This window comes from Penicillium macrosclerotiorum (genome assembly GCF_028827735.1).
Source record: "Penicillium macrosclerotiorum strain IBT 26536 chromosome Unknown utg000007l_segment0_segment0, whole genome shotgun sequence".
Lineage (NCBI taxonomy): Eukaryota > Fungi > Ascomycota > Eurotiomycetes > Eurotiales > Aspergillaceae > Penicillium > Penicillium macrosclerotiorum.
This window is the reverse complement of record NW_026643086.1, coordinates 3,724,367-3,750,197: the sequence shown is the minus strand read 5'-3', so window position 1 is coordinate 3,750,197 and position 25,831 is coordinate 3,724,367. Positions and strand designations below refer to the sequence as shown.

The 25,831-nt window shown below is 50.8% G+C and overlaps 10 protein-coding genes across 10 annotated transcripts; 5 read left to right on the top strand and 5 right to left on the bottom strand.

Annotated features, from left to right (window-relative positions):
• Positions 1-15: 15 nt before the first annotated feature.
• On the top strand, positions 16-278 carry N7462_008170 (uncharacterized protein; the record flags this gene model as incomplete). The annotated part of the gene is made up of 2 exons (XM_057079888.1): positions 16-129; positions 159-278. The coding sequence occupies 2 exons, from the start codon at positions 16-18 to the stop codon at positions 276-278; spliced, it is 234 nt and encodes a 77-aa protein (XP_056932558.1).
• Positions 279-4,216: 3,938 nt separating this feature from the next.
• On the top strand, positions 4,217-4,952 carry N7462_008169 (2OG-Fe(II) oxygenase family protein; the record flags this gene model as incomplete). Its single annotated transcript, XM_057079887.1, has 2 exons — positions 4,217-4,411; positions 4,473-4,952. Coding segments are annotated over 2 exons (675 nt in total), but the record flags the coding sequence as incomplete, so codon positions are not given.
• A 2,031-nt stretch (positions 4,953-6,983) lies between these two features.
• On the top strand, positions 6,984-8,201 carry N7462_008168 (uncharacterized protein; the record flags this gene model as incomplete). Its single annotated transcript, XM_057079886.1, has 1 exon — positions 6,984-8,201. The coding sequence occupies one exon, from the start codon at positions 6,984-6,986 to the stop codon at positions 8,199-8,201; it is 1,218 nt and encodes a 405-aa protein (XP_056932556.1).
• A 1,923-nt stretch (positions 8,202-10,124) lies between these two features.
• Positions 10,125-11,221, bottom strand: N7462_008167 (uncharacterized protein; the record flags this gene model as incomplete). Its single annotated transcript, XM_057079885.1, has 2 exons — positions 10,125-10,988; positions 11,075-11,221. 2 exons carry the CDS (start codon positions 11,219-11,221, stop codon positions 10,125-10,127), a joined length of 1,011 nt encoding a protein of 336 aa, XP_056932555.1.
• Positions 11,222-12,024: 803 nt separating this feature from the next.
• N7462_008166 (uncharacterized protein) lies at positions 12,025-12,432 on the top strand (the record flags this gene model as incomplete). Its single annotated transcript, XM_057079884.1, has 1 exon — positions 12,025-12,432. The coding sequence occupies one exon, from the start codon at positions 12,025-12,027 to the stop codon at positions 12,430-12,432; it is 408 nt and encodes a 135-aa protein (XP_056932554.1).
• Positions 12,433-13,995: 1,563 nt separating this feature from the next.
• N7462_008165 (uncharacterized protein) lies at positions 13,996-15,801 on the bottom strand (the record flags this gene model as incomplete). The annotated part of the gene is made up of 3 exons (XM_057079883.1): positions 13,996-15,078; positions 15,151-15,642; positions 15,694-15,801. 3 exons carry the CDS (start codon positions 15,799-15,801, stop codon positions 13,996-13,998), a joined length of 1,683 nt encoding a protein of 560 aa, XP_056932553.1.
• Positions 15,802-16,921: 1,120 nt separating this feature from the next.
• N7462_008164 (uncharacterized protein) lies at positions 16,922-18,381 on the bottom strand (the record flags this gene model as incomplete). The annotated part of the gene is made up of 4 exons (XM_057079882.1): positions 16,922-17,237; positions 17,309-17,478; positions 17,570-18,000; positions 18,060-18,381. The coding sequence occupies 4 exons, from the start codon at positions 18,379-18,381 to the stop codon at positions 16,922-16,924; spliced, it is 1,239 nt and encodes a 412-aa protein (XP_056932552.1).
• A 538-nt stretch (positions 18,382-18,919) lies between these two features.
• On the top strand, positions 18,920-19,858 carry N7462_008163 (uncharacterized protein; the record flags this gene model as incomplete). The annotated part of the gene is made up of 1 exon (XM_057079881.1): positions 18,920-19,858. One exon carries the CDS (start codon positions 18,920-18,922, stop codon positions 19,856-19,858), a length of 939 nt encoding a protein of 312 aa, XP_056932551.1.
• A 152-nt stretch (positions 19,859-20,010) lies between these two features.
• On the bottom strand, positions 20,011-22,015 carry N7462_008162 (putative MFS transporter; the record flags this gene model as incomplete). The annotated part of the gene is made up of 7 exons (XM_057079880.1): positions 20,011-20,325; positions 20,383-21,093; positions 21,147-21,396; positions 21,465-21,655; positions 21,726-21,867; positions 21,926-21,936; positions 21,992-22,015. The coding sequence occupies 7 exons, from the start codon at positions 22,013-22,015 to the stop codon at positions 20,011-20,013; spliced, it is 1,644 nt and encodes a 547-aa protein (XP_056932550.1).
• A 1,243-nt stretch (positions 22,016-23,258) lies between these two features.
• On the bottom strand, positions 23,259-25,618 carry N7462_008161 (Zn(II)2Cys6 transcription factor domain-containing protein; the record flags this gene model as incomplete). Its single annotated transcript, XM_057079879.1, has 5 exons — positions 23,259-24,177; positions 24,234-24,704; positions 24,765-25,282; positions 25,335-25,502; positions 25,562-25,618. 5 exons carry the CDS (start codon positions 25,616-25,618, stop codon positions 23,259-23,261), a joined length of 2,133 nt encoding a protein of 710 aa, XP_056932549.1.
• Positions 25,619-25,831: the final 213 nt, after the last annotated feature.

Sequence of the window (25,831 nt, the reverse complement as noted above, 5' to 3'; positions counted from 1 at the left end):
CAAAGGTCTGGTTGAATGACTGGATTGCTTTGGAATGTGACGCGGGATAGCTGGGATCTGGAACCAGTGGAGATCAAGGAGCAGGTGGTTGAGATGAGAAAGAAAGGGGAGCAAGACGTGCAGGGCTCGGTAAGTCCTCTTATATAAAATTGCCCCAGGGGAGAGAGCGTCTCAGATCATCTCTCAGCCGTAGATTAGTTTCCCAGCTGGGAACCAAACAACCGCTGCAAGCAACCTTTCGGGGACTGACCGTGCTGTGGCGGGAACCCGGCGAGTAGCTATAATAGACACTAGGACCTATCCTAGCGACCAGTTTTTCTGTGGAATACTAAAAAGGAACCATCAAATCCCCACCAGGAAGATGGCCGAAGCTCATCCAATGCTAATGGAACCAACGAGTCGAAGGGATCGGCCGCGTGAACTGCCCTCTGCAGTAGAGATGTGTTTTTCTGGGAAATGGTCTGTTTGCTTTTTGGGTTTCTGTTGTCCTCTGCATCTCCTGCATCTCCTGCATCAGTGCAACCCACGCCAACGTGGCTGGTGCATTGACTGAGTGGTTTCACCCACGGGGACCTGTACGGAGGACTGCATGCAGTCACAAGCTGTACAGTCTGTCCAGGTCATACTTGCTGTACCTGAAAGGCAGCATAATTGGTGATGAAGTCATTAAGGATTGAAGATTGGGCAAAGATGAGACCCATCGACCGGTCTCCGGGGCCCAGGAGGCTTCGATCCGCGAGATCAGACCCTTGCCCCTCGATTGGGCATCGATCAACATGTGGCGGGGATGCTGAACCACTCAAGCGTGTGCGATTCGGCGATCTCATAGGCTCGTCTGATTAACCCAATAGCTTAAAAGTGGGACTCTCGAGAGCATCAGAAGCATCTGCAGCCAGAGCAACATCGAGCTCGGGATTTGACTTCAAGGGTTTCCCTGGGTGACCAAAGGAGCCTGAGACCCTGGGCCAAATGGTAATGCTAATTTCCCCGACGCGTTCGACTAATCGCACAACCTGTAATCCGGGTTTGGGCGTGCCTGAATTAATGCCCTTGTTCCGAGCCGGCGTCCATGTCTGAAATTACATTTTGGAAGCGTCGCACTCATGCATTTGTCTTGGCTTTCTTCGGGAAGCACCAGCCTGGACTTCAATTGCCGTCATCGTGGATGCAACACGGCATTTATGGCCATGGCCAGGCGAAAAAGGAAAATATGGAAGAGGAGCATCTTCGAATCAGGGCCCTTTGTGGCGCTTGGTGATCGACCGTTCCACCCCACATCTGATCCAGGAATCCTGGCCTGACTGGAACCAAGTCGAATAGTTGCTGGATCCATCAACATGCCCTGACCGCACTATTGAATCCATTGCATCCATTTGAGGCGCCGTTCTGACCGCGTCTTGCTGGACATCCTCGGAGTCACCGCTAGTGTGGCTGGAGCGAGGCTGAGCATGGCCACATGAACAGTGCTCCTTAAGCGAAGATGGACCGATCAACTTGTGGATCGTGAAGTACTCCGGGATTGCACACAGAAAGCGAATGAATTAATCTCATCTGTCTGATTTTCTGCTTCCTGGGAATTGTTTTGGCCGTCTTTCGCGCTTCGACTCGGGGAAAAGGGGGAAGTCCACTTTGTCCTCCCTCTCCCTTGCCTCTGCAACACCAGAAACAGCATGTCCCTATTAGGACTTGGCTTAGAATCTACTTCATAGGAAGCAGAAAGAAAAAGAGATTTTTTTAGAAAAAAAGCGTGGAAAGGTGACGATCAAAACATTCAAAAAAACATTCTCAGTCCACTTGTCGTCTCAAATTAGTTGAACTTGACATAAACATCGAGAAGAATCGTACATCACGTAATCAGGGCATCTCTGTACTCCAGCTGCAACAATATTCATTGACATCGGCACTTAACCACCACCGTAAGATTCTCCAGTACTTTTAGAAGCTCTGGTGGTCTCTGATATTATTCATTGCCAGTTTACCGCCATACCAACAGATGTCGCAGACCAGGAGCACCGTCTGCGCGTCCTGCTTGAAGACATGTAGGAGGCGTGGGTAGCCTCGTTTTGTTCAACACCGGTATTAGCAGGAACTGCACGGCACTACCAGGCGAACAGAGCTAACTGGAACCCTCATTCATGTAGTTGAGTTGGCTGATTCGGCATCGACGTCGCTGCCAAGGGTCTGCGACGCCTGCCACGCGTCGAAAGGCCTGCACCACATGTGTTCGGGCCAAGGTCAAATGCGCTACTCGCACCCGTGTGGGGATTTCGCCAGACGAGGGATCCCCTGCAAAATATTTCTTGAAATTCTGACATGCAGAAGCTTGTCGACACCGACAGCTCCCAGTTTGAATGGCCAGCCAATGACGAAATCGTCTACGTTTCAGCTCCAGCCTGCCGATGAGGGGTCAAGGACGCAAGGAGTTTCAGTTAGCGAATCCATGCCCAGTTCCATTTCTGCAGCCGTGGAGAGCCTAGGAAAACTCATCGACCTTGACGGCATTGCCTCCCGTGCCAGACGTCAACGGCCTCGACGCATACACCACTCCAGAACAGTACTCTAGATCCTTGATCTAGATATTGGAGCACTATCCTATGCCGTTCCTCTAAGAGGATTCCCATCTGCCTCTTCTCCATTGTGATCTGCAGGACGAAGAGATCTCAGAGATAACGACGCTTTCGCGAACCGCGATGGCGGTCTGCTGTGGCAGTGCGATGAAGACAGTGGATGGGACGCGCTTCGCACGACCCGCCATGTATTTGGAGCGCCGAAGACTCATCGAGTCTTATTCCACGTATACCTGCATACAGCAGTGAGATGCACTACACGCCATGCTCGTATATTAGATATTCTAATTACGGGTATCCCATGCCGACGGAGACGATCATGAGAAAGAAAAAAGCTCTCCCTGAGGATCCCGTGGGGCCCTTCCTGGTTAAAATGACTCGAGTCTTTATCCGGTACCACGGTCATGAAATATCCGGGCTGGATTTATCGGCTTTAAGCTCACCATGAGCGGAAGCCCATAATAAATGACTGCTTACCCAATAGATCACGGCCTATCGATGACCTCCCCTCGGGATTTTACTTCGTCTCTGGACATCTGACACTCAAATACATACTGAAAACCTTCTCGAAAGACCATCTGCAGGCTATTCTTACTCCCGATCCTGGATCTGGGAGCTCTGATGAGATCCGGAATCTTACTTTTCTATGCACTGTCGAAATATTGCCGATATATTTCTTATATTTTCGCACTTTATTAACAACGGGCAGTAGTCAAGATAATACCTTGAGAATGTAGAGATTGAGCTTTCGATATGCAGACGGATCGGGCGATCGATCGGCCTATGAAGGCTGCAACCATCCAATTTCGTAACTTCACGGAGCTCAATGGCATGACGACCAAATTTCTCTGGATTAGAAACACAAATTCTGCGTCTCCGTCATAAATACTGGCCCAAACGCCTGAGCATATTTAGATGATCATCTTTATTCTTTTGTCTTTGATCATTATCATCGTTGAAACTTAGCGCGTTCTAACTTCATACAGTGGCCTTTTAATATGATCACAAAATTTGCAGCTATGGCCGCCTCTGACAATGTCTATCGTCTGATGGGTCTCGGTCTCGTTATTGGATAGCATTGCCTACCTCCAGTCAATAGTCGCATAAGTCACACCCATCCATTGAAGGAGCCCTGGTTTCTTCAGTCGGGGTTTATGCTCTACTACAAAGTGGTGAGAGGGGTTTCCAGTTCGTCGGTGGAATGGTTTTCACTTCTTAATGCAGTCTTCTGTGTGCTTCGGGATGGAGCATTAGCAAGCGGGCTGGAAGACAAAAAAGAAGAAATTTCTGCTGTTGAAGCTATTCCAGTCCTATTTATGTATGTTCCGATGCTCCTATTAATAGATTACGCAGGTGAGCTAGCGAGCGGTGGACACATTTTGTCCTGGTGACAATCCAGCACTCCAGTTTCTTCTCCCCGCACTCTTATCAGCAATGTTAGCCATGGACTCCCTCCCTTTAATTGACCTGTCGATAAAGCAGAACCCCGCAACCATTTCCAGATTGCGACAAGCATTATGTAAATACGGCGCTTTTCGCTTATGGGCCCCTTAACTGAAACAGGCGTTTTCTTCGGGCCTATTGCGCGAAGTTGGTTTCATTTTCCCAATATCAATTTCTTCTTTGAAGTCTAAATCCACGTTTCCTAGGCCCGGGACTTTTTCAAGCTCCCCATTGAAGTAAAACAGAGAACTCAAGGATATTCAGGCTTTGGTATGGAGCTCATTCGTGGAACTACGCCAGTACCAAAAGAACGCATCAATTTCTTTCGCAAGAACGACCAACGAGAGGATCATATTCCTCCCCCTCTCGAGTTTCTTTGCTCTGTCACAGCCCTGCATAATGTAAGAGCCCTGCCTGCCTCCCTCAAACCGCAAACCCTCAAGTTAATCACGCGAAAATCAGAAATGGAAGCATTCTCAAGACCAGCTGTTCAGCACAGTCTTTTGTGACATTCTCCAGTCGGAGATACCCTTGACGGGGACCTCCACTCTTGACTATGAGTCGCTGGGAGTACAATACTATAACCCGCAACGGATGATCGTTGAGGGACGCGATTATATTCCTCCGCACATGGATGGTGGCACACTGACGATATTGATTCGAGAAGATGACGATAGTGACGGCTTTGAAGTCGCCGATCTTGAAACCACGGAGGAGCTGGGTAGCGATGGTGTTGGTCGCAAGGCGTCTTTTTTGCGTGTTCCTGCGGCTCCAAATGAAGTGATTGTATTGGTAGGAACTCGATTGCAACGTCTACTGGGGAGAAACAGGGCTCGCGCCTGCGTGCACCGAGTAGTGGGCCCAGACCAAAAACACAGCGCAGAAGATCGTGTAAGCATTGGAATCTTCCGTGCTTGTGCTCCTCCTCCTCCTCCCGCTTAGAGAGCCATCCATTTTTTGCCCATGCCGAAGGTTGTCAATTCATAAGGCAGTACTTGTGCTGGACGATCTTTGGACGCTCTCGTCCATAGAGTACTCCACACCAGTCAGAATTGGTATCGGTGGGCTTCCTACCTCGGAGGAGTTAATAGGGATGTAAAGAGTCTGCAAAGTCACTATCAAAACGTCAAAAAGGATTGAAGTTCATCTAGGAAATGCATTCCATTACACTTCTCTCAGAACTACTTTCAAATCCGGCCAATGTATTGGCGGAAACAGAGCATCCTCCTAAGAGCGTCTTATCTAAAATTAAGGCATGTTATATTATCCTATTAAGCACCATTTACTAGGTGTATCCTGCTTGCGAAGGAAAAGATTGCCAAATCAGTGGCAAATTCACGACTCGAGCTCTTTGGTGGTGGGATAACAGGTGTTAACTGAAAGGAATAAGTTGCACAGGAAGTGAGCTAGGATGACGCGTTTTATTCAGCTTGCTTATTTATATCATTTCTCTCTGTTCAGTCTATATTCAAGCAAAGCTTGAGACAAGTCAGGAAAACATGCCTTTTGACTACAAGTTCGACGACCCATACTCTGCACCTCTTATTGAAATTTCCGAAGCAATTCGGACGGAGGTATCTGATCTTAGGGGTTTCCACACAAAAGAGATATCGCAGCTGAAGAATGAACGATTGGCGCGGCTTTTGCTAAGCTCCCTGGCAAAGCACATGAACAATGACAAGTGAGTCGGTATCGACTTAGGCTCGTTTGCTCGAGGTCAAAAATATTCCTACTTCGCTGAGGATATATCAGCCAATAGTGCTGGGGATGCTGCACATGAAGTCAATTCCGGATCCTTTCACAATTATATATTGCATAATCCTTGCGGTATTCTTGATTTTACCGAGACAGGCCACCTCGGCGGGAAAGGAGGGTGGCATCCAAGCTTACCAACCGACGATCCCCTCGTTGCCTTGCCGCTCTTGGGAAAGCTGTATCCGGAGAATGCCATCCTACATCTCAAGTATGAGGAGCTTGATCTAGTCGTGTATGGTGAGGACGGTTTTGGACATAATTTGCGATTTGAGGTACAGCAAAGAGTAGGGGGCTAGAAGGAGCATTTTTAGCACCCAGTCCTTAGTACGTGTGCTGCGTGATGTTCCTACAAATGATACTTGGGAGGTTCAAAATACGAATTTCAGGTCTGGCCCAATCCCCGACGCACAATGTACTTCTATCAAGACTTTCAGATAAACCCCCGCCTAGAAAATCGTTGACCATCTACATACTCGTTGAGATTTGGGCTTTTCTCAAGAAAAAGATGCGCTGGTGGCGATATTTTGGCCCCAGTGTCAAGAATAATCGAGAGGCATGCAGGTAAGACGGGTGTAAGACGGCGAGGGCGAGCGGGAACAACCAATAGATCCGGAGCTGGCTAATAGTGCTAATCTCAATCGGTATGGCATAATCGAGTTTCATATGTTCATGCAATCTGGGGTTCCGGTCCAACTTTTTTCATTGGAGCTCTAGTCTGTTGTCGATGTTGCCCATGCTGACGGGCTGCTGGGCAACCGACCTATCACTACTAAGTGCCCTCCTACAAAAGGCTCTTGATTCAGCTTAGGTATGTGGCTGTTAGCCCACATTGTTCCACATCATCGCCTTGAAAAATAAGATTCAGCCCTACCTACGCGTCTCACAGGGCACCAACTCGAAAGAGCGATAAACTTGAGATATATATGAGTTCTGGAATAGAAAAGCGCGACAGCCCCTCGGAAGGTTGATTCTTGAGATCTCTTAGTCTTTCAATAAAAGGCCCCAGCACTCTTCGTAAAACACCCGAATTACAGGTGATATGGAGCACCGCTAGGGAAGCAATTCCTCGGGCGCATCAATCAACTGTGGTCTCGTTGAACCGTCTTCCAAAGTTTTCTTTTCCGATTATCCATCGAAGAAATTCTGTGAGATTTTCTGAATAAAAATGAGCAGTTGCCCTTTTATTATTTAATAAATAGTCTAGAAGAACGCGGAAAAATGGCATCTGTTCTCCTTTACTCTCTGGGCATACTCGTTCTTGTCGCCATCTTTTCAACTCCCGTGTTCGCAAGAAGTCAGTTCCAACACTGGTATGCCGAATATGGCTTTATTTTCGATCGGATTATTCAAGAGAATTGCACATCTGAGTATGATTTCTATGAGGCGGGCCGCACAAACAGGACATACTGGTTAGACCTTAGCCGATGGCTGGGTTCTGGTCCTGAACGTTCCGAACAGTTGACGGTGCCATTGATCAACTGCATTATGGAAGCGTGCCCCGAATTCATGAAAAGTGATATGGCTAGTGCCAACGTGCTGCTAGGGTTAGCTCCAGGGATACTCGCAGTACTTGGCTCTAACGTTGACGAGACATCCTTACTTGCGGTAGTCGGAAAACGACCTTTTCTTGCGATCGCATTAGCTGCTGGTTCCCCCGCCGTGGTTCCCCTGCGTCCGCTTGAGTACCGAAGTCCCCTCGAAGGTCTGAGGCCTCGCGATGACGAGGTCAAGCCCAGATTGTTCTCTTTCTACATCGATGGGCTGATTTCAATGCTCGAATATGCCTTCGTGGTGGCTGCTATCGCCAACGTCGCACAACTCAGTTATGAGCTAGGATTTGATACAGCTCTCGCATTTGCACCGGGTTATCCTTATTTGATTCTGCTTTGGTCCTTCTTTGGGCCGATTGCTCATGTACTAGCAGCGCTGAGTTTACTTTTCCGTGCACGCTCGATCCACCACGTCTCTCGGGGAATGTCTCTGCGCAGTTGTCTTTCCCAAATGGCACAGGGGATAGGTCTGCCTTCTCGAATCCGTACGATTCGCGACGATATCTTTAGCGACGAGGCGACCTTTCACAGTTGGATGCGGTGGTTTTTCATCGGCTATTCACGGGAGAATCTACCCCCAAAAATGACCATCAAACGCGAGAATATCTACATTTTGGTTTATAATGCAGTTTTGGCTGTCATGATATCCTGCCACGTTGTTCTAGGTACACTGGTGTTCTCAAGTATGTTGTTCATCTCGGCCCGAGATGCTGTTTATATCCTTGGGCGTTTTATGTCATCTGTGATTGTGTGCCGGGTCGTGCTCGCATATGAGCTGGCTAAGCTTCGATTACTGTACAACATTGACGACCCGATACCTTCGGTGGCAGGTGAAAATGGGAATTATCACGAACTTGTGACATTGAGCCATAGTACTAAAAAATGAGACGCCGCTTCGAAATTGGAAGGACACATTTTCAGGGTATTTGCTGGCATTTAATTGAGGACTTCTGTGGCTTTGGATTAAATGTGCACGTACCTCGTGATACAGTATTAAAGCAGGCAAACGGTCGCTGAACGAACCGCCAAGTGAGCAACTAACAAATTCATATAATAGTCAATTATTTTCCACTACATGTACATGTATATGTTCAGACTCGGCGTTTATTCTTTGACCCCAGAAACTAGAAAAATAAAAGAAAGAAAAAACAGTCAATGTATGTGTTTGAATTAAGTCCATAATAGCTAATGAAATTTTCAGAGCAGAGGCATTATAATTATGGTGGTGGATGGATAAGCAGGACGCCCTCTAAGCCAAAGTATCATATACGTATTATATATATATCAGCATGCTGACACCATAAATCCTAGTTTCTCTTGAATTGAGTTTATGCTGTCCGAGTCACTGTGCCATGAGTTTTTTTTCGAACAATACGATTATTGTTGAACACGCTTAAACTACGATAACTTTATTCGACTCAGGTTGACTGCCTAGCCAACCCCGGGAGTTTGATCCTGGAGTGGAGTTTTGTGGACCCCGTGCGGTCGGTCTGGCTGAAGGCCAATTCAACTTGTAGGCACCACCATTATTCAAGTGGCTTGAGGTGAGAAATCCATGCAATTTCAATCTAGGGAAGTGCAAATGAAGCTAGCTCAGTGTAAGCCTCAGCCTTGTGGTACCCATCACCCCCTCCCTCCCACCCGGGGGCGCTCCAATGCATTACTTCAAATTTCCACTAATTGCCCCATCAGAGGCAGCAATGATAGAGGAAGTTTATTCTATTCGAAGAAATATTATCGTACCGTGTTATCCGATAGCGGTGGTACGTATGTATAGAGTGCCCCTACTTTGTGTGCATGCATCTACGGAGAAACCTCGTGTCGAGGGCTATCATTGTTTCAGAGGTAGCATAGCATACTAGACATCGGATGCTGGATCTGAAACTAGTTTATGTTAGTTTGTGCAAACTACTCTATTAACTACTCTATTAACTACTCTATTACTCGGTAGTCCGATTGACTTATTGAGAGGCGATCGCCAATGCGAACGAACTAGCTTGCCGCCTAATCTGACCCACCATCTCTACCGCGTGGTGAGTTACCTGCAGGCAACTGGATATCGTTATGAGACAGCCCCGGCTTGGGTGGTATTGCAGAATGAGCATAAGCATGGTTCACGATCCACCATGGTTCTCGTGGATCAACATAGGCAGAAAAAGCTTGATATCGGCGAAACCGCTTAACTCGGCCTAGAGGCATTCGGTTCGGATGGAACCGGTGGGCCTCGCGACTCAACCGACCCGAGACACGGAACCAAAAAAAAAAAAAAAAAAAAAAAAGAGGAGAAAATATTCTGGTTCGGAGGGAATAATAGGCTCCAAAAAATTGACCGACGCAGGGGTCGAACCTGCAATCTCTTGATTCGTAGTCAAGCGCCTTGCCATTGGGCCAGCCGGCCTTGTTGGAGGAGGTGCCCATATTTGACTACATGGACGGCTGGAGCTTCATTGAGCGAGCTGATACTTCTGAATGTCAAGCGATTTTGGATTGGGTATCCACATGAGCCTCATGGAGGGTGCAGGGACTACATACACGAAGGAGATCTATAGATACAGAGACAGAAAGAGATATAGACACCAGAGGAAATGAAAAGAAAAGAAATAAAAGGGGATAGAAAAGTAACAGGCAGGAAGGAAATGATGCAAGTCATGCTTGGATGTGTGCCCGAAGGCTCAGAAAAAAGAAAAGAACAAAAGAATCGAATCCCAGACCGACTCCCCAGAAAAAAAAAACAAAACCCAAAACACAATGCGCCTCTCAAAATGCCTTGGACATGAGTCATGTCACTGAATGCGTCGCGAGGAGGCCCCTACGCTTCCGAATTGGTATCCGTCACATAGATTTCCGGTACCAGGAGTTGGGCCTTCTCCGATTGAGAGCCATCTTCTACGGAGGCGGAACGGAAGCGTCGGGGTTGCTTTCGCTTGCGGAGCCCGAGACGGACGGAGAGGGACATGCATAGATGGCCGATGACGAAGCCTACCAAGCAAGCTACCAGGCCCGCGACGGCGCCCAGTACGGCCGGCAGGATGACGGGGCGCACCAGGCGCAAGAAGGGGCGGTCGCGGTGGTGAGACGAGTGATGACCACCGCGGTGGGAGTAAGTCGGCGGAGACCAGTAGGGCGAGAAGGCGAATCCGACTTGGGATTCTGCTGAACTGCTGTCGTCGGGGGCGGCGCTCTTCGGGTGTGCGGGCGCGCCAGCGGCAGCAGAACCGCTGGCGGACGAGTGCGGACTGTTTTTCTGGTGGCCGGAGTCGTGCTGGGTGTGCTTGAGGAAGGCGCTCATCTGAGTTTGCCAGAACTTCATGTGCCAGGGTCGGTTGGCGCCCCCATGGTGGTGGCGCCCGGGCCCGGGCTCCATGCGGATGCGGGTAATGCGCTGACTGCCATCGGGGTGCGCCAGTAGGTCGAGCACGACGGCGTTGGGTGTGACCGGCGTGCCCTGGGCGTCCATCAGGTCGACACGCACTCGCACGATGCTTGACGTCGGCCCAACTTCATCTGATGACAGCGGGCGCGCTTCGAGGGCGAACACGAGCTCGACATCCTCGCCGGCCACGGCCACGCCGTCCGTCAATCGCGGCGCATGCAGTTGCATGGGCATGGACGGTGGGAAGACCTGGTCATCATTGGCGAAGAGAGAGCCATTGATGATGGACCATTTGAGTGACTAGAGCAGGGGAAAGAAAGGAGGGTCAGCCTGAGGGATGCGGATGAGGATCATCTTTCGATGAAAAAAAGACTAAGAATACATACCAGACAGGAGTCGGACTCCGTGTCGGATTGCACATTGGGCTGGATGGCTGGGAGATAGGGGAGATGCAGTTCATGAGAGGTCGCAAAAGGGATCGACCCTGCGATCGCACCGACCAAGTAGACGGTGGACCACGGATGTAGCCGCATCTTGAGGTTGGTTGATTGATACTGAGGCCACTCGCGATGAGGCCTGATGCTGCGCGGTGCGGTGGATAATGTGGAATGTGCAATGTGCAATGTGCCCTTTTTGGTTTTCTCCCCTTGAAATCCCCGAAGCCAGGGAGAGGACACGCGAACGAGGGAAGTGAAGCGCAGTTGGGGCGATGAAAGGGATGGATGATCACCCGCGATCACGGGATGGGGCGGAGGCCCAAAGAAGGTCGTGCCGTCGTTTCCTGTTGTGCGACTCGACAGGGCCTGCAGGTACCCCGATAGACGCCGAGAGCAGCAGAGGGCAGCAGAGGCCGAAAGGAAAATCCCAGACGCGGTGGGGAGCAGGGAGGGCTACACAGCCCGGCAGGTTGGGACAAGGCTCGCGGGGGGGGGGGGGGGGGGGGGGACGAAGCTTTTTTTGAGGCCGACGATAGAGTGGAGCAGCCTCTCCGCGGATGGGTTTGGGAGAATAAGGAACACAAATCGCAGGACGCGAAGGGGATCACAGGGTGAGTCGGGGGGAAAAATCGAAGGGTGTCTCGATGGGAGGAAGTGGGAAGAAGAAGGGGAAGAAAACGAAAGCCACGAGAAAGAAAAGAAGGCAACGCGCGGGCGGTTTGGTGAGACGGTCAGACTGTGAGACGTGTGATGGGCGTTTCCAAACGGGTTCGGGGGAGGGACCCGCGTTCGGTGTCCACTGGGGCAGACGCTGGACGTGGGAATGTGGATGCCTGCCACCAGCGTTCGGCGAAACACAAGGACGATCAGATTCCGACCCGATTTGCGTTGGATTGTGGATGGAGCCCGTCTGGAACACGCTTGAAGAGGTGAAAGGGAGGGCGAACGGGCGAACGGGCGAGGGGGAGTTTGTGGATGGGGTCCGACGGTGGATGTTTGGCAGTCTGGATGTTGCTATGTATAGGTACTTGGCCCGGGTGGGCGATCAGCGGGTGCGCACCGAGCACCGAGCACCGCACGCCTGTACCGGTACCTGGCCCGGTGCCCTAGCCCTGTCGCTGTCGAGGACCGATGAGACCTGGATGTCGAGTTCGGTAAATTCTGTTTCTGGATCCTGGATCCTCCGCATCGCCAGCAATCTTGCGCATCTTCTCCTCGGGGGCCAACCCCCGACTCTGCAAACCTGCAAAAACCCCCAAAGACGCAAGCAGCCAAGCTTTGGCGGCCGAGGGGAAACACGCTCCTGATTGGTCGGACCTCGGAGTCAGGGTCCAGACGCAAAGTTGGATGTCGAAAAAGCCCCCCCGAGACCCTCGAGACCCTCGAGGACTGACCAGCCGAGGAGATCCGCTGCGGGAGAAAAAAGAAAGCAGAAAAAAAAACAATAACAATAACAATAACAGCCACCAACTCAGTTCCTTTCTTTTCCCTCCAACAATGACAAATGGAGACTCCGTCAATCGAGAATCGAGAGCCACTCCTCGTGACCGCCCCCCTCGGTCGCGAAAAAGTGGTCCCGACAAGCGCAACTTTCGGGCTGCCCGCCTCCATCGTCGTCTTCATACGGCAATTCTGCAATTCTGCAATTCTGCAATACTCCAATACTCCAATACTCCCATACTGCATTCCTCCATAGCAATGGATACTGAGACACTCAGAGTGGGGATCTTGCAATCTCAGCCGTCGTGACGATCGATCGACAGGGAACCCCCGGCGCTGCCGTCGCGCCTCCCACTCGATGGCTCTCATGTCTCACAGAACCAGAACGAGAGGTGCATGGATGCGGTGCCCTGCATCTCGTATTCACCCGACGGGGTTGGTGGCGGGTCGCTTTCTTTCTTTCCTTCCGTCTGGTTTTGCCTGGCTGCGGTTCTTGGCGTTCTCTTTCTTTTCCCCCTCCCCCTTTCCTCGGTTCCATGGCACACCGTCTCGCGGCCAGGGAGAGAGGAAACGAGCATTTGATCCTGGACGGGCCCTGCCCGAGATCCTGACACCCGCATACCCTCAATACCCTCAATACCCTCAATACCCTCATTGCGGACAAGAGACTCAAGAAAGGAGAGTGTCATCCGGAGGGCGAGGAGACGTGCAGCAGACCCCGCTGGCTCCTCAGCCCGCAACCCTGTCGGGACAGAGCCCGACAGGGTATCGTGCAGTGAGCCAACTGCAACAAGTAGCTGGAAGGCCAAGAAGGAGGGGAGATCCCCACCAGCGACTTTGCAAAGGGAACCACATCCCTAGTTCAATAAAAGCATGTCCCAGCCAATAATGGTCGAAGGGAATGACAGCACGATGTGACGACCGATAGCTTTGGCCCGGGCCAAAACGAGGCTCAGGGTAGAGTTCGTGGACAGAAACATTCACGAAATAACCTGGCAACGATCAATCTCGTTTGCGATATCTGTCATCGGTCGCACGAATTGATTCAACTAAGAACTACTCGTCATTGCGGCTGTTCGTTCCAGGGCAGAATGTCGCCCCGTCGAAGCATTGAACCCCCCGCCCGGCCTCTCCCTCCCCTTCTTCCCTCTCTCGTTCTTCTACTTTTGTAGATGTCACAGGGGTAGTGAAAACAGTAGTGAAAACAGTCGGATTTGGAGAAGGAGAAGCCCATAATCGCATCAGGTGGATCGACAGTACTGCAACTGACGAGGGGTATTTCAAGATTCGAGCAACTACGATCTCAACTAGCCTACTGCTCAGCAGATGATCTGGTGTGACATGCGCCCAAACCATAAAAAAAATCGGAAGAAAGATAGGTATATACACAGTAAGTCATCTGGTAGAGGCAAATGATGAATGGGATGGAACTACTTAAACGGCGCAGTTTGCCAGAATCGGCACCGCGGGCTATCAGTTGGGTCACGTATGGGGCCGATGGCGGGATTGGCAATATTCATCAAGGATCCTCGTTGGCCATATTGTTCAAAGATGGGACCCAAGGGGGAACTGGGATGGCCGGACTGAGCGAAGCTCGTCAGATAATCCTGGAGGACAAAGGCCACAGTGCCGTTGGAGACGTCGAGGGCCGACAGACCCGCATTGAATCCTGTCGACCCCGGGTTATAGAAAATATAAAGACTGTCCTGACCATGCAGAGCGGGCGGAATGCTGAATTCGTAGGCATACGTGTGGTTTGAATATGCTCGGTTGAGATAGTCGGTGTTACACACAAAGGCCAGATCTGCGAGGAGCACAGCATTACGCTCGAATGGGCTCGTATATCCATAGAACCCGCTGTAGTTGGCCGGGTAAAGATCATTCGTAATGAAATTGGTGACGCTCGGCTTAATGTTGGGGAACTGAATCTTTAGTAGATCGCCGAGCGCACTCCCGTTTCGCCCTGCGGGCGACGTAAACACAAGACCTTCGTTAGCATTGTGACCAACCATGACCCTCAGGTTAGGATCAAAGCTCCCTTGTAGGAGGAGCTTCCCAGGAAGATCTGGGACGAAGCTGCCATCCACAACTGGCCCGTAAACGAAGTCGCCCCAGGTCGCCTTGGTCGCGATTTGCTTTGCATTCCCAGCGATCAATTTCTCAGTTGGAAGGTTTCGTGCTTCGTCAAGGGTGCTGACATTCAGAATCCCTAAGAAATCTTGGAAAGTCTGCTCTTGAAGCTCTTCATCGACCACCGGAGACCATCCTGGGCTTTGTAGAATGGCCTGTTTGAAGGGAGACGGCCCGGCTTTCCCTCCGTACGCCGTTATTTGGTGCATGAGGGATCCGCCACCCGAAGATTCTCCCATGACTGTGACGCGGGCAGGGTCGCCTCCAAACAAGTGAATGTTCTTATGAACCCAGTCAAGGGCATGTCGCTGATCATGGAGAGCGGCATTGGCAGTGCCGTTAGCTATCACCGCTTCGCCTCCAAGCCAGCCAAAGGCTCCCAGCTACAAAATAACCGAGTTAGCCAGAGAAAACCAAGGGCGGCAATTCTGCACGATCTACTTCATAAAACTCACTCGATAGTTGATCGAGACATAGACAATCCCGTCACCGACCACCATGCTTCTCTCGATTAGCCCGGTGGGATCGTTCGAACTCTTGTCTCCCTTGACGTAACCGCCGCCCACAAGCCACACCAGGACTGGTGCAAGTGCATTTCGTGGAACAAAGGATTTTCCATGCGTACGGTGGAAGATTTTCCTAGGAACCACCACGTCCATGAATAGGCAGTCCTCCGTGGTTCGTGGGTCCAATTTGGCCGGGACGTATGGATACGAGGAGATATCAGTCGATTGATTGAAGGTGGTGTTGTACAGCAGACTCAACAGGAACTGGGGCTCGATATCTGTCGTCCATATTGGGAGAGCCTGTGGACAAATCCGGCCTACTGCACCAGTTTGAACTTCCGTTCGATTTTGCTCGGGCCACACCGGAGCTCGAAAACGCAGGTCACCCACTGGCGGAGCGGCGTAACGAATATTGCTGAAGTTGTAAAGACCCGAAGTACTCTATTCATCCTGATCAGACTCGGTATTTTGAGACGGTGACTGGCAGCTCACATTCAATGAAAATGCTTGGTGTAGGTTATAACCAAGGTCGACAACTGGCAATTCACTTGAAGCATAGCAAGCCGATACCAGCATCAAGAACAAAAAAATAGTCGTCATCTCGACACCGGACAATTACTATCCGCCTGACTGGAGGAGGGGATGTTTTAACGAGTCATCTCTGCCGCTCTTTGGGGCAAGGGGATGTCAGAACTCTATATGGAAGCCGCGCAGAGGCAGAGAACCCCGGTTCACATCCTTGGCTCAGAGTGCACGGGTAAGCTTGCAGGCACCCTGAAGGTTCCATTGGGAGATTTCTGCCTTTGTGCAAACAGAGAAACGCACGTTGCTTAAGTGGGCCAGGGTGCAGTCGATGCCTTCGTGTTATTGCCTGGATATACACCGTCCAACCGACACAATGATGTCAAGCGGCCGGGCCCGGCGATCCGAGCTCCACCGTCTCCACTAGACAGGCCCCGCCCTCCATACATTGAGTTGCCGCAACTGGCAAGCAAGCAAGGGGGCGGGACCCGGATAGGTAAACTGGCGGTCATTCCTACATTGAATGGAGCAATGGTTCTGGACATATGGGCACCGGGACATCGCCCACTTTCCCAATTGTGGCCTAGTCCGTTGCTCAGCTGGCATCGATCGTGGGGTTGCGATCATCACGATCAGATCCTCAACATGGCCGGCGACGATGGGGCTGTGGTTCCCGATAATAAAAAGTCCGGTATTTCTTCCACCACCGAGGATCTGCGTATCAAGTCTGAATAGATGTGTTCCTCAGTGGAATCGATGGAAGTTTGCAATGGCTGAATTGGGTCATCCCGCAAGTCCCTCCGGTTCCTAAACGGGAGGCGGTCAATCGCCTTCGAACGGGCTCCACCGTCATCGGCTTGAGACTGCAACATCCCACAGCCCGACGCGGCGGCCCTTGGGAATCCATAGAAGAATCCGGATCGAGAAACAATGCATAGAATGCTCATGTGGGTCTACCAAGCACACAGTAACTTTAAGGACAGGAGGCTTTCCATGGAATGAGGCCGTAGGGAGTGGAGAAAGTCTACAGAGGATAAGGGATCTTGACAATGCGTTTGTACAGACAGTCTAGCCCAGGTACGAGTCCAAGGCAGCTAGGATAAGCCGAAGCTACCTACAGATTTGAATAAGAGTCACAATTGAGACACAACATACCCATGATGCACGCGTATGATTTAGGACATACTCTGATCACATATCATGCATCTTTGACCTCCCGAATGCCGTATTCGAACATAGCATTGGAAGGCACTTCATGCTCATTCTGTAATTTCTGGGCAGATTCCACTCCCGCAGCAGGGACGCGATATTCAAAGCGATGACCAGGCGTCGGAACTCGTCCATCCGGCAGGGCGTACGGGAAAGGGAGATATTGGGGCAGCAGGCCCAACTGCACTAACACGGTAGCCTGGTCCCATGCGATATGCTCATGATAGAGTCGATCTCCACGAATATTCACCACCGAGGTGAATGGGATGCGAAGATGTTTCCCGGTCGGAGGAACACCGGGAAGCCTAAAACAATTGTGTAGGTTAGATGGGGATACTCCAGACATCTAACTCAGAGACCTGCAGGAAATACACACAGCCAGTCAACCTGCTTCACATGGGTGAGGCAGAAGATGAATTCATCCACGATCCGATCCGTGCCTACTGTTCGACTGATCAATTCCAGAGCAGTATCATCAGGGTTGCTGAAGATGAAATGATTTAGGTAGAAGTGACTCAGACGAGCCCGTCCAATCCCTCCGGTTAACTAGGCCTGGTCAGTCAACTTCATTTTCATATTTCTAATCTTGATCATCCAGTAAGGGGGGAGGGGAGGAAAGGGATGGCTCTGCCCGTACTGTGGGAACGTGGTTGACATATGGCTCTTGTACCATTGTCGCCATCGTCTTCTCGACAGACCGATCACCAAACTCATAGTAGGTGTGCTCATCCCAAATCTGCTCTAGATCAAAGTATGGCCCACCGAGATGCTTCTTGAGGAAGGTTAAGCTACGGGTGTGCGCCACGCCCGCTGCGGTGATGATAAAATCTGGGTGTCCCGGGACCATAAAGCCGGGAGACGAAGCTTGAGGGTACACATGTTGAATTTGTTTCCCCTGCGTGGAAGTAATTTGATCCCCAGCTCCTGATACATGTAACAGGGTCGGTTTACTGTCACCAAGGTGCCATTCGTCAAAACAGACGACTGCAGCCAGCCGGGACTCACAAGCGACAATTTCCCGCACCGCGTCGTTGAAACCGGGCAAGTAGTCTTCTTGCGCTCCGTAGACTTCAATCATTATCAGAAATATCCTTAAATGTGAGGAGTTGCATTTGAATACCACCTACTCAACACTCCAAAAGAGCTATCACTATCGCAGGCAGGCAGAGATGTCAAGCCTTCTCGTGCTTGTGTGATAGCCTTTCGTAACTCTGTCAGATCCTGCCCTGCATCGAGCGTTATTTGCACCACCGCAAAGCTCTCTTCTGCCCATTTCAACAAAGGCTCTGGATCCAGGCTCTTGTTGAGTTGTTGATACCCTGAGTAGGCTGAAGGCCGCACGAGGATGAGACCGGGCCCACATCCGCAACGCGAGAGAGGAGGCTGAAGGATCATATCAGGCCCTAGCTCAATAGGCGTTGCAAACACAGACTCTCTGTTCTCGGTCATGTTGACAAGCAAAAATTATCTTTCTCAGGGTGTATATGCAGAACGCAATGTTTCTCAATTGCCGAGGTTTGATTTGTTGAGTATTTGAACGGCAAGATATCTTGCCACCCCACTAGAGGTCACCACTCATGCGCGTGGGGTATCTAAGCACTCGGGAATGCAGGAGAATATCCCGCATGTCAATAGATAGAACCAGTCAAAGGAAAAACGGGTTGCATATTCTCAAAGCTGATTCCGGATCGTTTATTCAAGCCCCCGGTTGACTCTAGAACAGCCCACGTGACCCGCCGTTGACCGACCTCCCGGCTCCGCCAAACGCGTTCTCTCTCGGCCCTCGCTTTATGCTCCGTTCCTCTCGACATTGCGACTGCTGGAGTCACAGTCAGGCCTGACGGCTCAAACACACTCGCCACGGCCTTGAAAAAAGATTTTTATCTTTCACAGTTTACAAGCTGTCTCATCCTTCAATTCGCCGAATCCGCTCTGAATTCCGACCGACGCTCACTCGAGCCGCGGCTGTTCCGCGCATGCCTCCAAAATGAATTCTCTCATGCAATCATCCCTCTCCGACGTCGAGTCAAAGCTGAACACACTCTTAACTACTATAACAACCGCTCCCGGAGCTGCTGGAGCACCCGCTGCCGCAGGGGCCCTGCTGGACGCTGATGATGCGCTGTCGTCTTCCCTCGAAACACTGCGACAGCACCAAGAGAACTACGCACGGATTTTACAACTGCGAGCTGAGGCAGAAAGACTAGAAAACCGCGTCAAAAGTATCGTGAAGGATCTTGAGAGGTTCGACAAAGCTATTGGGACGGCGTGTGGCGAAGACGAGGAGGATGACAGCGACCTGGACTCCCAAGATGAGGGCGCCATAACGAAGAGCAAGTCTTCGCGAAAGGAAATCGATTATAGACTTCTCCTAGACTTTGCCCGTCGCATTAGCAAATACAATCTTGAGGCTGCTGCAGATGCTGCGAATGATGATACGTCAAGAGATGGCCAGAGCTCACGCCCACAACCCTTGGACAAAGACGTGAGGATGACGGGCATGAATGGTGAATCTGCCGCGGCAGATGGGGCAGAGCCAGTCTCATCCGTGACGAAGAGCGCGACACAATGGTTGGATGACTCGGCAAATGTCACGCGGCAGGTCTATATGATCCCGTATCCGATGGAGGAAAGGATCCGGATGGGTGTGATGGGTCAAGTCCAGCTGGCAGCCGGCGAGGATCCGGACAAAGAAGTAGACCGATTGATCCGCGAAGCAGAAGGTCTCGGAGCAGCCGAACCTCCGGCACCAGTACATCTTGAAGGCACGAGGCAGGATGAAGCTGCGAAGGCCGCCGCACAGGCTGGCTCCTCCGCCAGCGGTGTGGTACGACCTCCTGCACCGGCCTCAGCACCGCCATCGAGGCCAAAGCCGAAAGCCCTGCTGGACCTTGATCTATATGATCCCGATGATGACGATTTTTGAACATTTACAGCGCATCAAAATCTATCGAATGTTTTTATGATACCAGCAACAAAGGCTAGGAGCGAAATTTAATCGCGTGAATATGCCATGTATGATTATCGCAAACTTGATCCAGCTGCAATTTGACGGATCTCCTTATAAACGTCACCAGCTTACATCTTGTGCACCGAGGACTTGGCCGTCCACCCCCTGAATCTCTTCCCATAGAAATAGAATGGGATGGCACACAGGCACCATAAGGTTGCCAAGCACATGTTCAGCATGATCGGCTTGACGAAGCCACTCTCTTCAACCCACGGGGTGATGAACTTGCTAAAGCCATAGCCCCAAACATTCTTGTTGACAGTGATGGAAACAAATATTGAACCCGCAACAGGTTTGTAACTGTCTACGGCATAGGTACTGGCAATGGCTGGGAGAGCCGCCACTTGGATGCCAGCGGCGGTGTATCCAATGATCACAATTGCCTGTAATGGTCAGATTCATGTTTACAGTCCAGTGATTGAATGAAGGCAGACACTCACCCGCCAATCCCATTTGTACTGGTATCCAAAAGCAACCACAAAGTTTCCAATAATCATAATAATAACATAGATGGCCATTGCTGGCAATCGCATCTCAGGCTCACGAATCCCCCTGTTTTTGCGTGTGGCCTTCATCGAAATCCAGTCGGAGAAAGGCCCGTTGGTAGCTAGACCGATAAACGCTCCGATGAGAATGGCAAAGTTAAAAAACCCGATCGTCTGGCTGTTGAAGTTGTATGGTGGCTCTGCAAATGCCTGACTCTGAGTGAGGTTTAGCGTCAAGAAGCAACTGGCCGACCAAGACACTACGAAAGCTGCGAGCTCAACTATGGGGAAGGTGAGTAACTTCCAAGGGATGAAGAAGCTCAAAAGCACTGTCTTAAGGTTGTTTCCATCCAGCTGCCAAAGCATAAACTGCTTCTTCGAAGGACGTCCACGATGCAGATAAGGGTCTTGCTCGGCCGCGTTTTCTATGCTCGCGTTCTCCTTCTGCAAGACCTCGACCGGCTTCTCCTGCTCGGCGACCTCCTGAGTCAGGGTTGCAGCATGACTCGGACATGCTACTTCATCGGGATGCGACCGATGCCACTTGGTCTCTGGAAAGAGGAAGATCTGGAAGAGCAGTACGATGCCCAGCACTCCGACGTTGAGCCAGAAGAAGCTCCGCCAGCCGATGTGCTCTGCCATCGGGCCGGCAATAATCGGCCCCACCTATTCAGCTATCAGTATTCCAGGACTTTGACAATGGGAACGCCACTTCTTACCATGAGGGATCCAAAATAAGCCGTAAAGTATAGGGTATTGTAGGCACCCCGCTCGTGAAGAAACATGATATCCGCGATGATCTCCGGCTGAGATGTCTCCGCGGGGCCAGCGCCAAACCCATTGAGAACACATGCGCCCATATAGCTGCCATACGAAGTGGCCAGCGCGCGCCAAACATTGCTTACAAGGCAAATGAGGGTCGAAAAGATCAAGACAGGTCGCCGACCGTAGGATGTTTGAATCGGAATCCTAAACGAATGAGTTGGAATCACGCATTTACAGATGTGACGCAAAGATTAATCACTAGCCGAACGTACCAGAAGAAATTGCTAAATCCCAACACCAAAATACAAACACCAGTAAACTGCACCATACTGGCTAGGTCGGAATGGAATGACTCCATCAGCTGTGGGAACATTGGTGCCAGAGCCAGCGGGCCCAACCCCTGACTGAACGAGGTCGCGGTGGATATAGCCATGGCGCTCATTTTCCAGAAGCGACTCCAATTCTATAACGCGGATAAGTTAAGTTAGTCCTGAAGGTGGGTTTTTTCGATCATCATTGATAGTAGTACTCACTAGCGGATCATGTGGATCCAGCGACGGTTGAGGCACTAGTACTCGATCCGATTTGGATGATGACTTGACAAAATGATGCGACCCTACATCGGCCATGATCTCTGTGCCGGGATAGATGGTGGTGCCCAGCTCCTCCTCGATCCTAGATAATCATGGTGAGCAGTGGGTTGGCTTCGGGTGCGAGGACGCAGAATGCATACTGGTGAAGGGCCTAGAGGATACGATGATTAGCGGCAGAATGTCACCACGGCTCCATGAAAACTTACCCCTTCATCATGATTCATCTCCATGGTGTCAAAAAAGACTCGCCTCTACAGATGTACTGCAGAAATGAGAAAGAAGATTTCCAAAAAGGATGAAGCAACTGGGCCAAGTAGCCGGGGGAACGGGTTCATTCAAGTACTCGATGCTTCTGCCAAGCTGGGGACACATGGTTTTAAGTCTCCTTCTAGCAAAGATCTGATGGGTCCCTGCATACTAGTCCTCTGGAGTATGTGCGGAACGGAGCCGGCTGTGGCTAGGGGCTATTTACCGACCCCCTAGAGGGGGCGTGCAGAGTATAAAAAACCAACTTGACCCCCTAACCGTTGACCCACCCATAAAACTGCAAGCATACCACCATTGACCTCCTTCAGTTTCAAGGTTGTCGTTGGAGCACTCCCGAGTCAGTTAGACTATACGATGACGGGAGCTCTTCTTGATCAAGCCAAAAATGACTCTGCTCAGGTCCCCCACATTTGACCCCGGATTCCCCCCCGCACGCTGGCCTCTCCGCCAGTCTCTCCCCGGAGTTCCCATTGTGCTCGGCTACCTAAATGGTGCGCCTCACATATCATTGCCACCGCGCTCGGTAAACCCCCGCGGCATTTATCCGCCTTCCAGAGCCCAGATGAGATCTGCTTTTCTGGCGAATCCCCTCGCTCCACATTCAATCAAGAACTTAGGAGGAGCCCCACGCTGTCGTCGTCAGTAGATCTCTTATGTAGTCCCAAGTCTCCTATTACCAACATTTTTCCAAAGAGGATCTGAAAAAAGGGACTCGCGGCCTTCTATTTTGTATTATTATGATGAGTCGTATCAAAACCGCGGACAACGTTTCCAAACGGTGTTTCAACGGCTGTCGCAAATACCGAAACTTAATTATTCATGATTGTATAATTGTTGATAACCTAGGTCAGGGATGAATTCATTCCGAGCAACAGATTTCACTGATCTTTTCGTCTTTTCTTGTTCTATACTCTAGGCTATATGCTTCTCTTCACGGCGGGAACCCAATTGTGCAAGTTGTGATATGAGGTCGAGAACCCCCTTTCAGGTGGCTTCGCAAGAAGGGCTTCTCCAACGGGGATATTCCGCACCTCTATACTTTTCTCTGACAGCCTTCTTGGAATAGACAGAGACACCAGCCACACCACTATTCGCCATAAAAGAGTAAGATATGACTATCTCACATGGTGGGTGGGGCAGGAGTCAATAATTAGGACGAGAGTGGCACTGACCCGGCATTTCGAACCTCGGGTATCCAGTGGATTGTTACCTACTCCACAAGGTTTGTAGTTCCCGAACCGCATATTCAGTGGCCCAGCCCAAGTCTGCTTCTACACCTTGCAAAAGATCCACGATTATCTGATGCTCATCAGTACCCTCTAAACATTGCCCCACTGCAAACAAAAGGGGGGTCATATAGACCCGCACCTCCCCCTGAGGGCGTCCCAATGCGATACCACAGACCTCACGGCTCCGATATTCAACCTCCTTTGTCACCTCCCGATAACCTTGGAGACGGTCAAAGGCAGTGCTTGGCGCACTCGTGACATCTGGCGGTCGGTTCAGTAGGAGTGCGATGCGCCCGAAGTGATAATGCTGCATAGCCGCCGCGCAGGTTGCCAAGCTGTGATACACTTCAGGGAAAGGGAGATGGCTACTACTTTCTGGACTTGAAAGATTTCTGGGACGCTCGAGGCGCACACATGGGCGAAATGTTTCCGGCACACCCTCGAACCACGTCTGGAACTCGAAACAAAGGCCAAGCCAGGTACTGGTATCTGGCGGGTTCGACCCAGCTGGAGAGTCGGGAGACCCTGGTGATTTTTCTGGTGGAGACCCGGTCCACTGGGAAATTTGAGACTCCTTGGACTTGGCGAGGAAATTGACGGCTTTGGACACAAGCCAGGACAGGCCATTGGCCGCTTGGTCTTCAGGAGATATACTGACCATTTCGGTTCCCCCGATATGGAATTTTTCAAACTCGTCAATCAAAATACCTGCTGCGCGCCACATGTCTAGGTTGCCAGGGTCGAAATATGTTGCTGATTTGGTGAAATAGGACCCGAGGTAATCCTGACGGGCAAAATTCCAGAAACAGGCACGGATACCACGAGAGAAGAGGGCTGTATTCCTGGGTTTTATTTGTTGAAGAGAATCAAATACCGAACGAATCCCTGACAGGTACCTGAACGTTGCTTCAGTCAATTGCGATATCTGAGAGTTGATTGGACTGCAGCTTACTGATGCCATTCCTCGCCTTGCGCATCGAAGAGTTTACACAACGTGAGGATTGTGACTGTCGCCATTATGTCCTCAATTTTTCTCAGAATTGTGCCTTCATCTGAGCCCTCAGTCGTAGTTTGAGTCACCTGGGAATCCAACCACCGGCTAACCATTTCCACCGGCGAGTCGAGAACTGCGGAGCTCGAGACCACCGTATAGCCATTTGAGGTAGCTCTTGTTAAATCCGAGGCAGCCAAGTAGTAGTAGTTGGCAGCCTTGAGGAACCAATCCACTTGACCAGCATTGGGGTATGTCTCGGTTGTGGAAGGATTTGTGAACATGCCTCCTAATGTGGAGGCTTTGACCCCCTTCACCCGGGCCAGTTGCTTTGCTGCTAACGCTGCGATTGAGTACTTGAGAGACGGGGAGTTATTGGATCGAATAGGCACATAAACCGTGAAGAACTTCCCACCATCCGATAAATCCAGCCTGATTCAACATTAGAAGGGAGAAAGATATGAAAACGCCAACTTAAAACATGTAGCATACCAAGGTCCCAGTACTTCGGCGTAATGGCGGGTGAGAAATGCGATCTCATGTTCAGTACCAGTCATGAGTTCTGAGAAGATATCCTGGAATTCTTCTTTCTCACTCCGTTGTGATACACTCTCTGATGAGACTAGTCGTCTGCTTTCTGGTCGATCGCTGGACACTCCGCTGTATGTCTCCAGCGCTGGATTGAAACCTGTTATCGGATTGGGCGAAACCGAGGTGCAAAGAGGGCTCCGGTAAGAGGAACCGCTGTTGTGTAAGGCAGAGAATTGATTCACCTCGGGGCTCAGTCCAGGCCTTGGTGCATTGGAAGTCGCATTTTGCGCTCTCACGCCCGTAGTGCAGGGTGTATTTGAAGCGCCTGGCAAGTTACCCGAACTGGAATTCGCCGTTTCCAGCTGAAATTGAAACATCGACTCCTCTTTGGCTCGGTCACTCGAACCCAGGCCGGGCATCTGCGGGATCTTTATTGGCGGAGCTTCACTCTGCGTAGGCTGAGGTGCATGCTCCTCTTGCTGCGGACAGCATGAGCAACTACTCGTTGGGAGAGAAGCAAGGTTCACGTACTTTGCCAGCATTGGCTGTGGTTCCCAGTTTGGCGTGGGGTTCCTGATACGGTGCATATCTGCGTCTCACGGTGGCACCTTGATCGATAAACTTACGGGTCTGGACATAACCCGGGCATTCCACGCCCGCGGTGGCACACCGCTGGCAGTGCGGGCGTGTCTCATCACACTGAAGGCCATCAGTAAATGCCCGAATTTCATGTAAATAAAGGTTAGGTATGGGCCAACCTTCAGATGCCTCTTCTTACACCGCTCACACGCCTTATTGGAAGGCACACCGGGCATTGTGTGCTTACCAATGGAATGAAATTATGGCGTTCGCGTGCAATTCGGGGGGTGAGATCGAGCACCGTCTTCCCTCTTCACACACAATGATTTTAGCTGTGTACGGATGACTTCACATCCCGCAAGCTTACTAGGTCAGCTCCAACCCTAAGGAAAGGCATGCTGGGGAATCATGACGTGAAGCTCATCAAGGGATCATATTATGTAAACCGG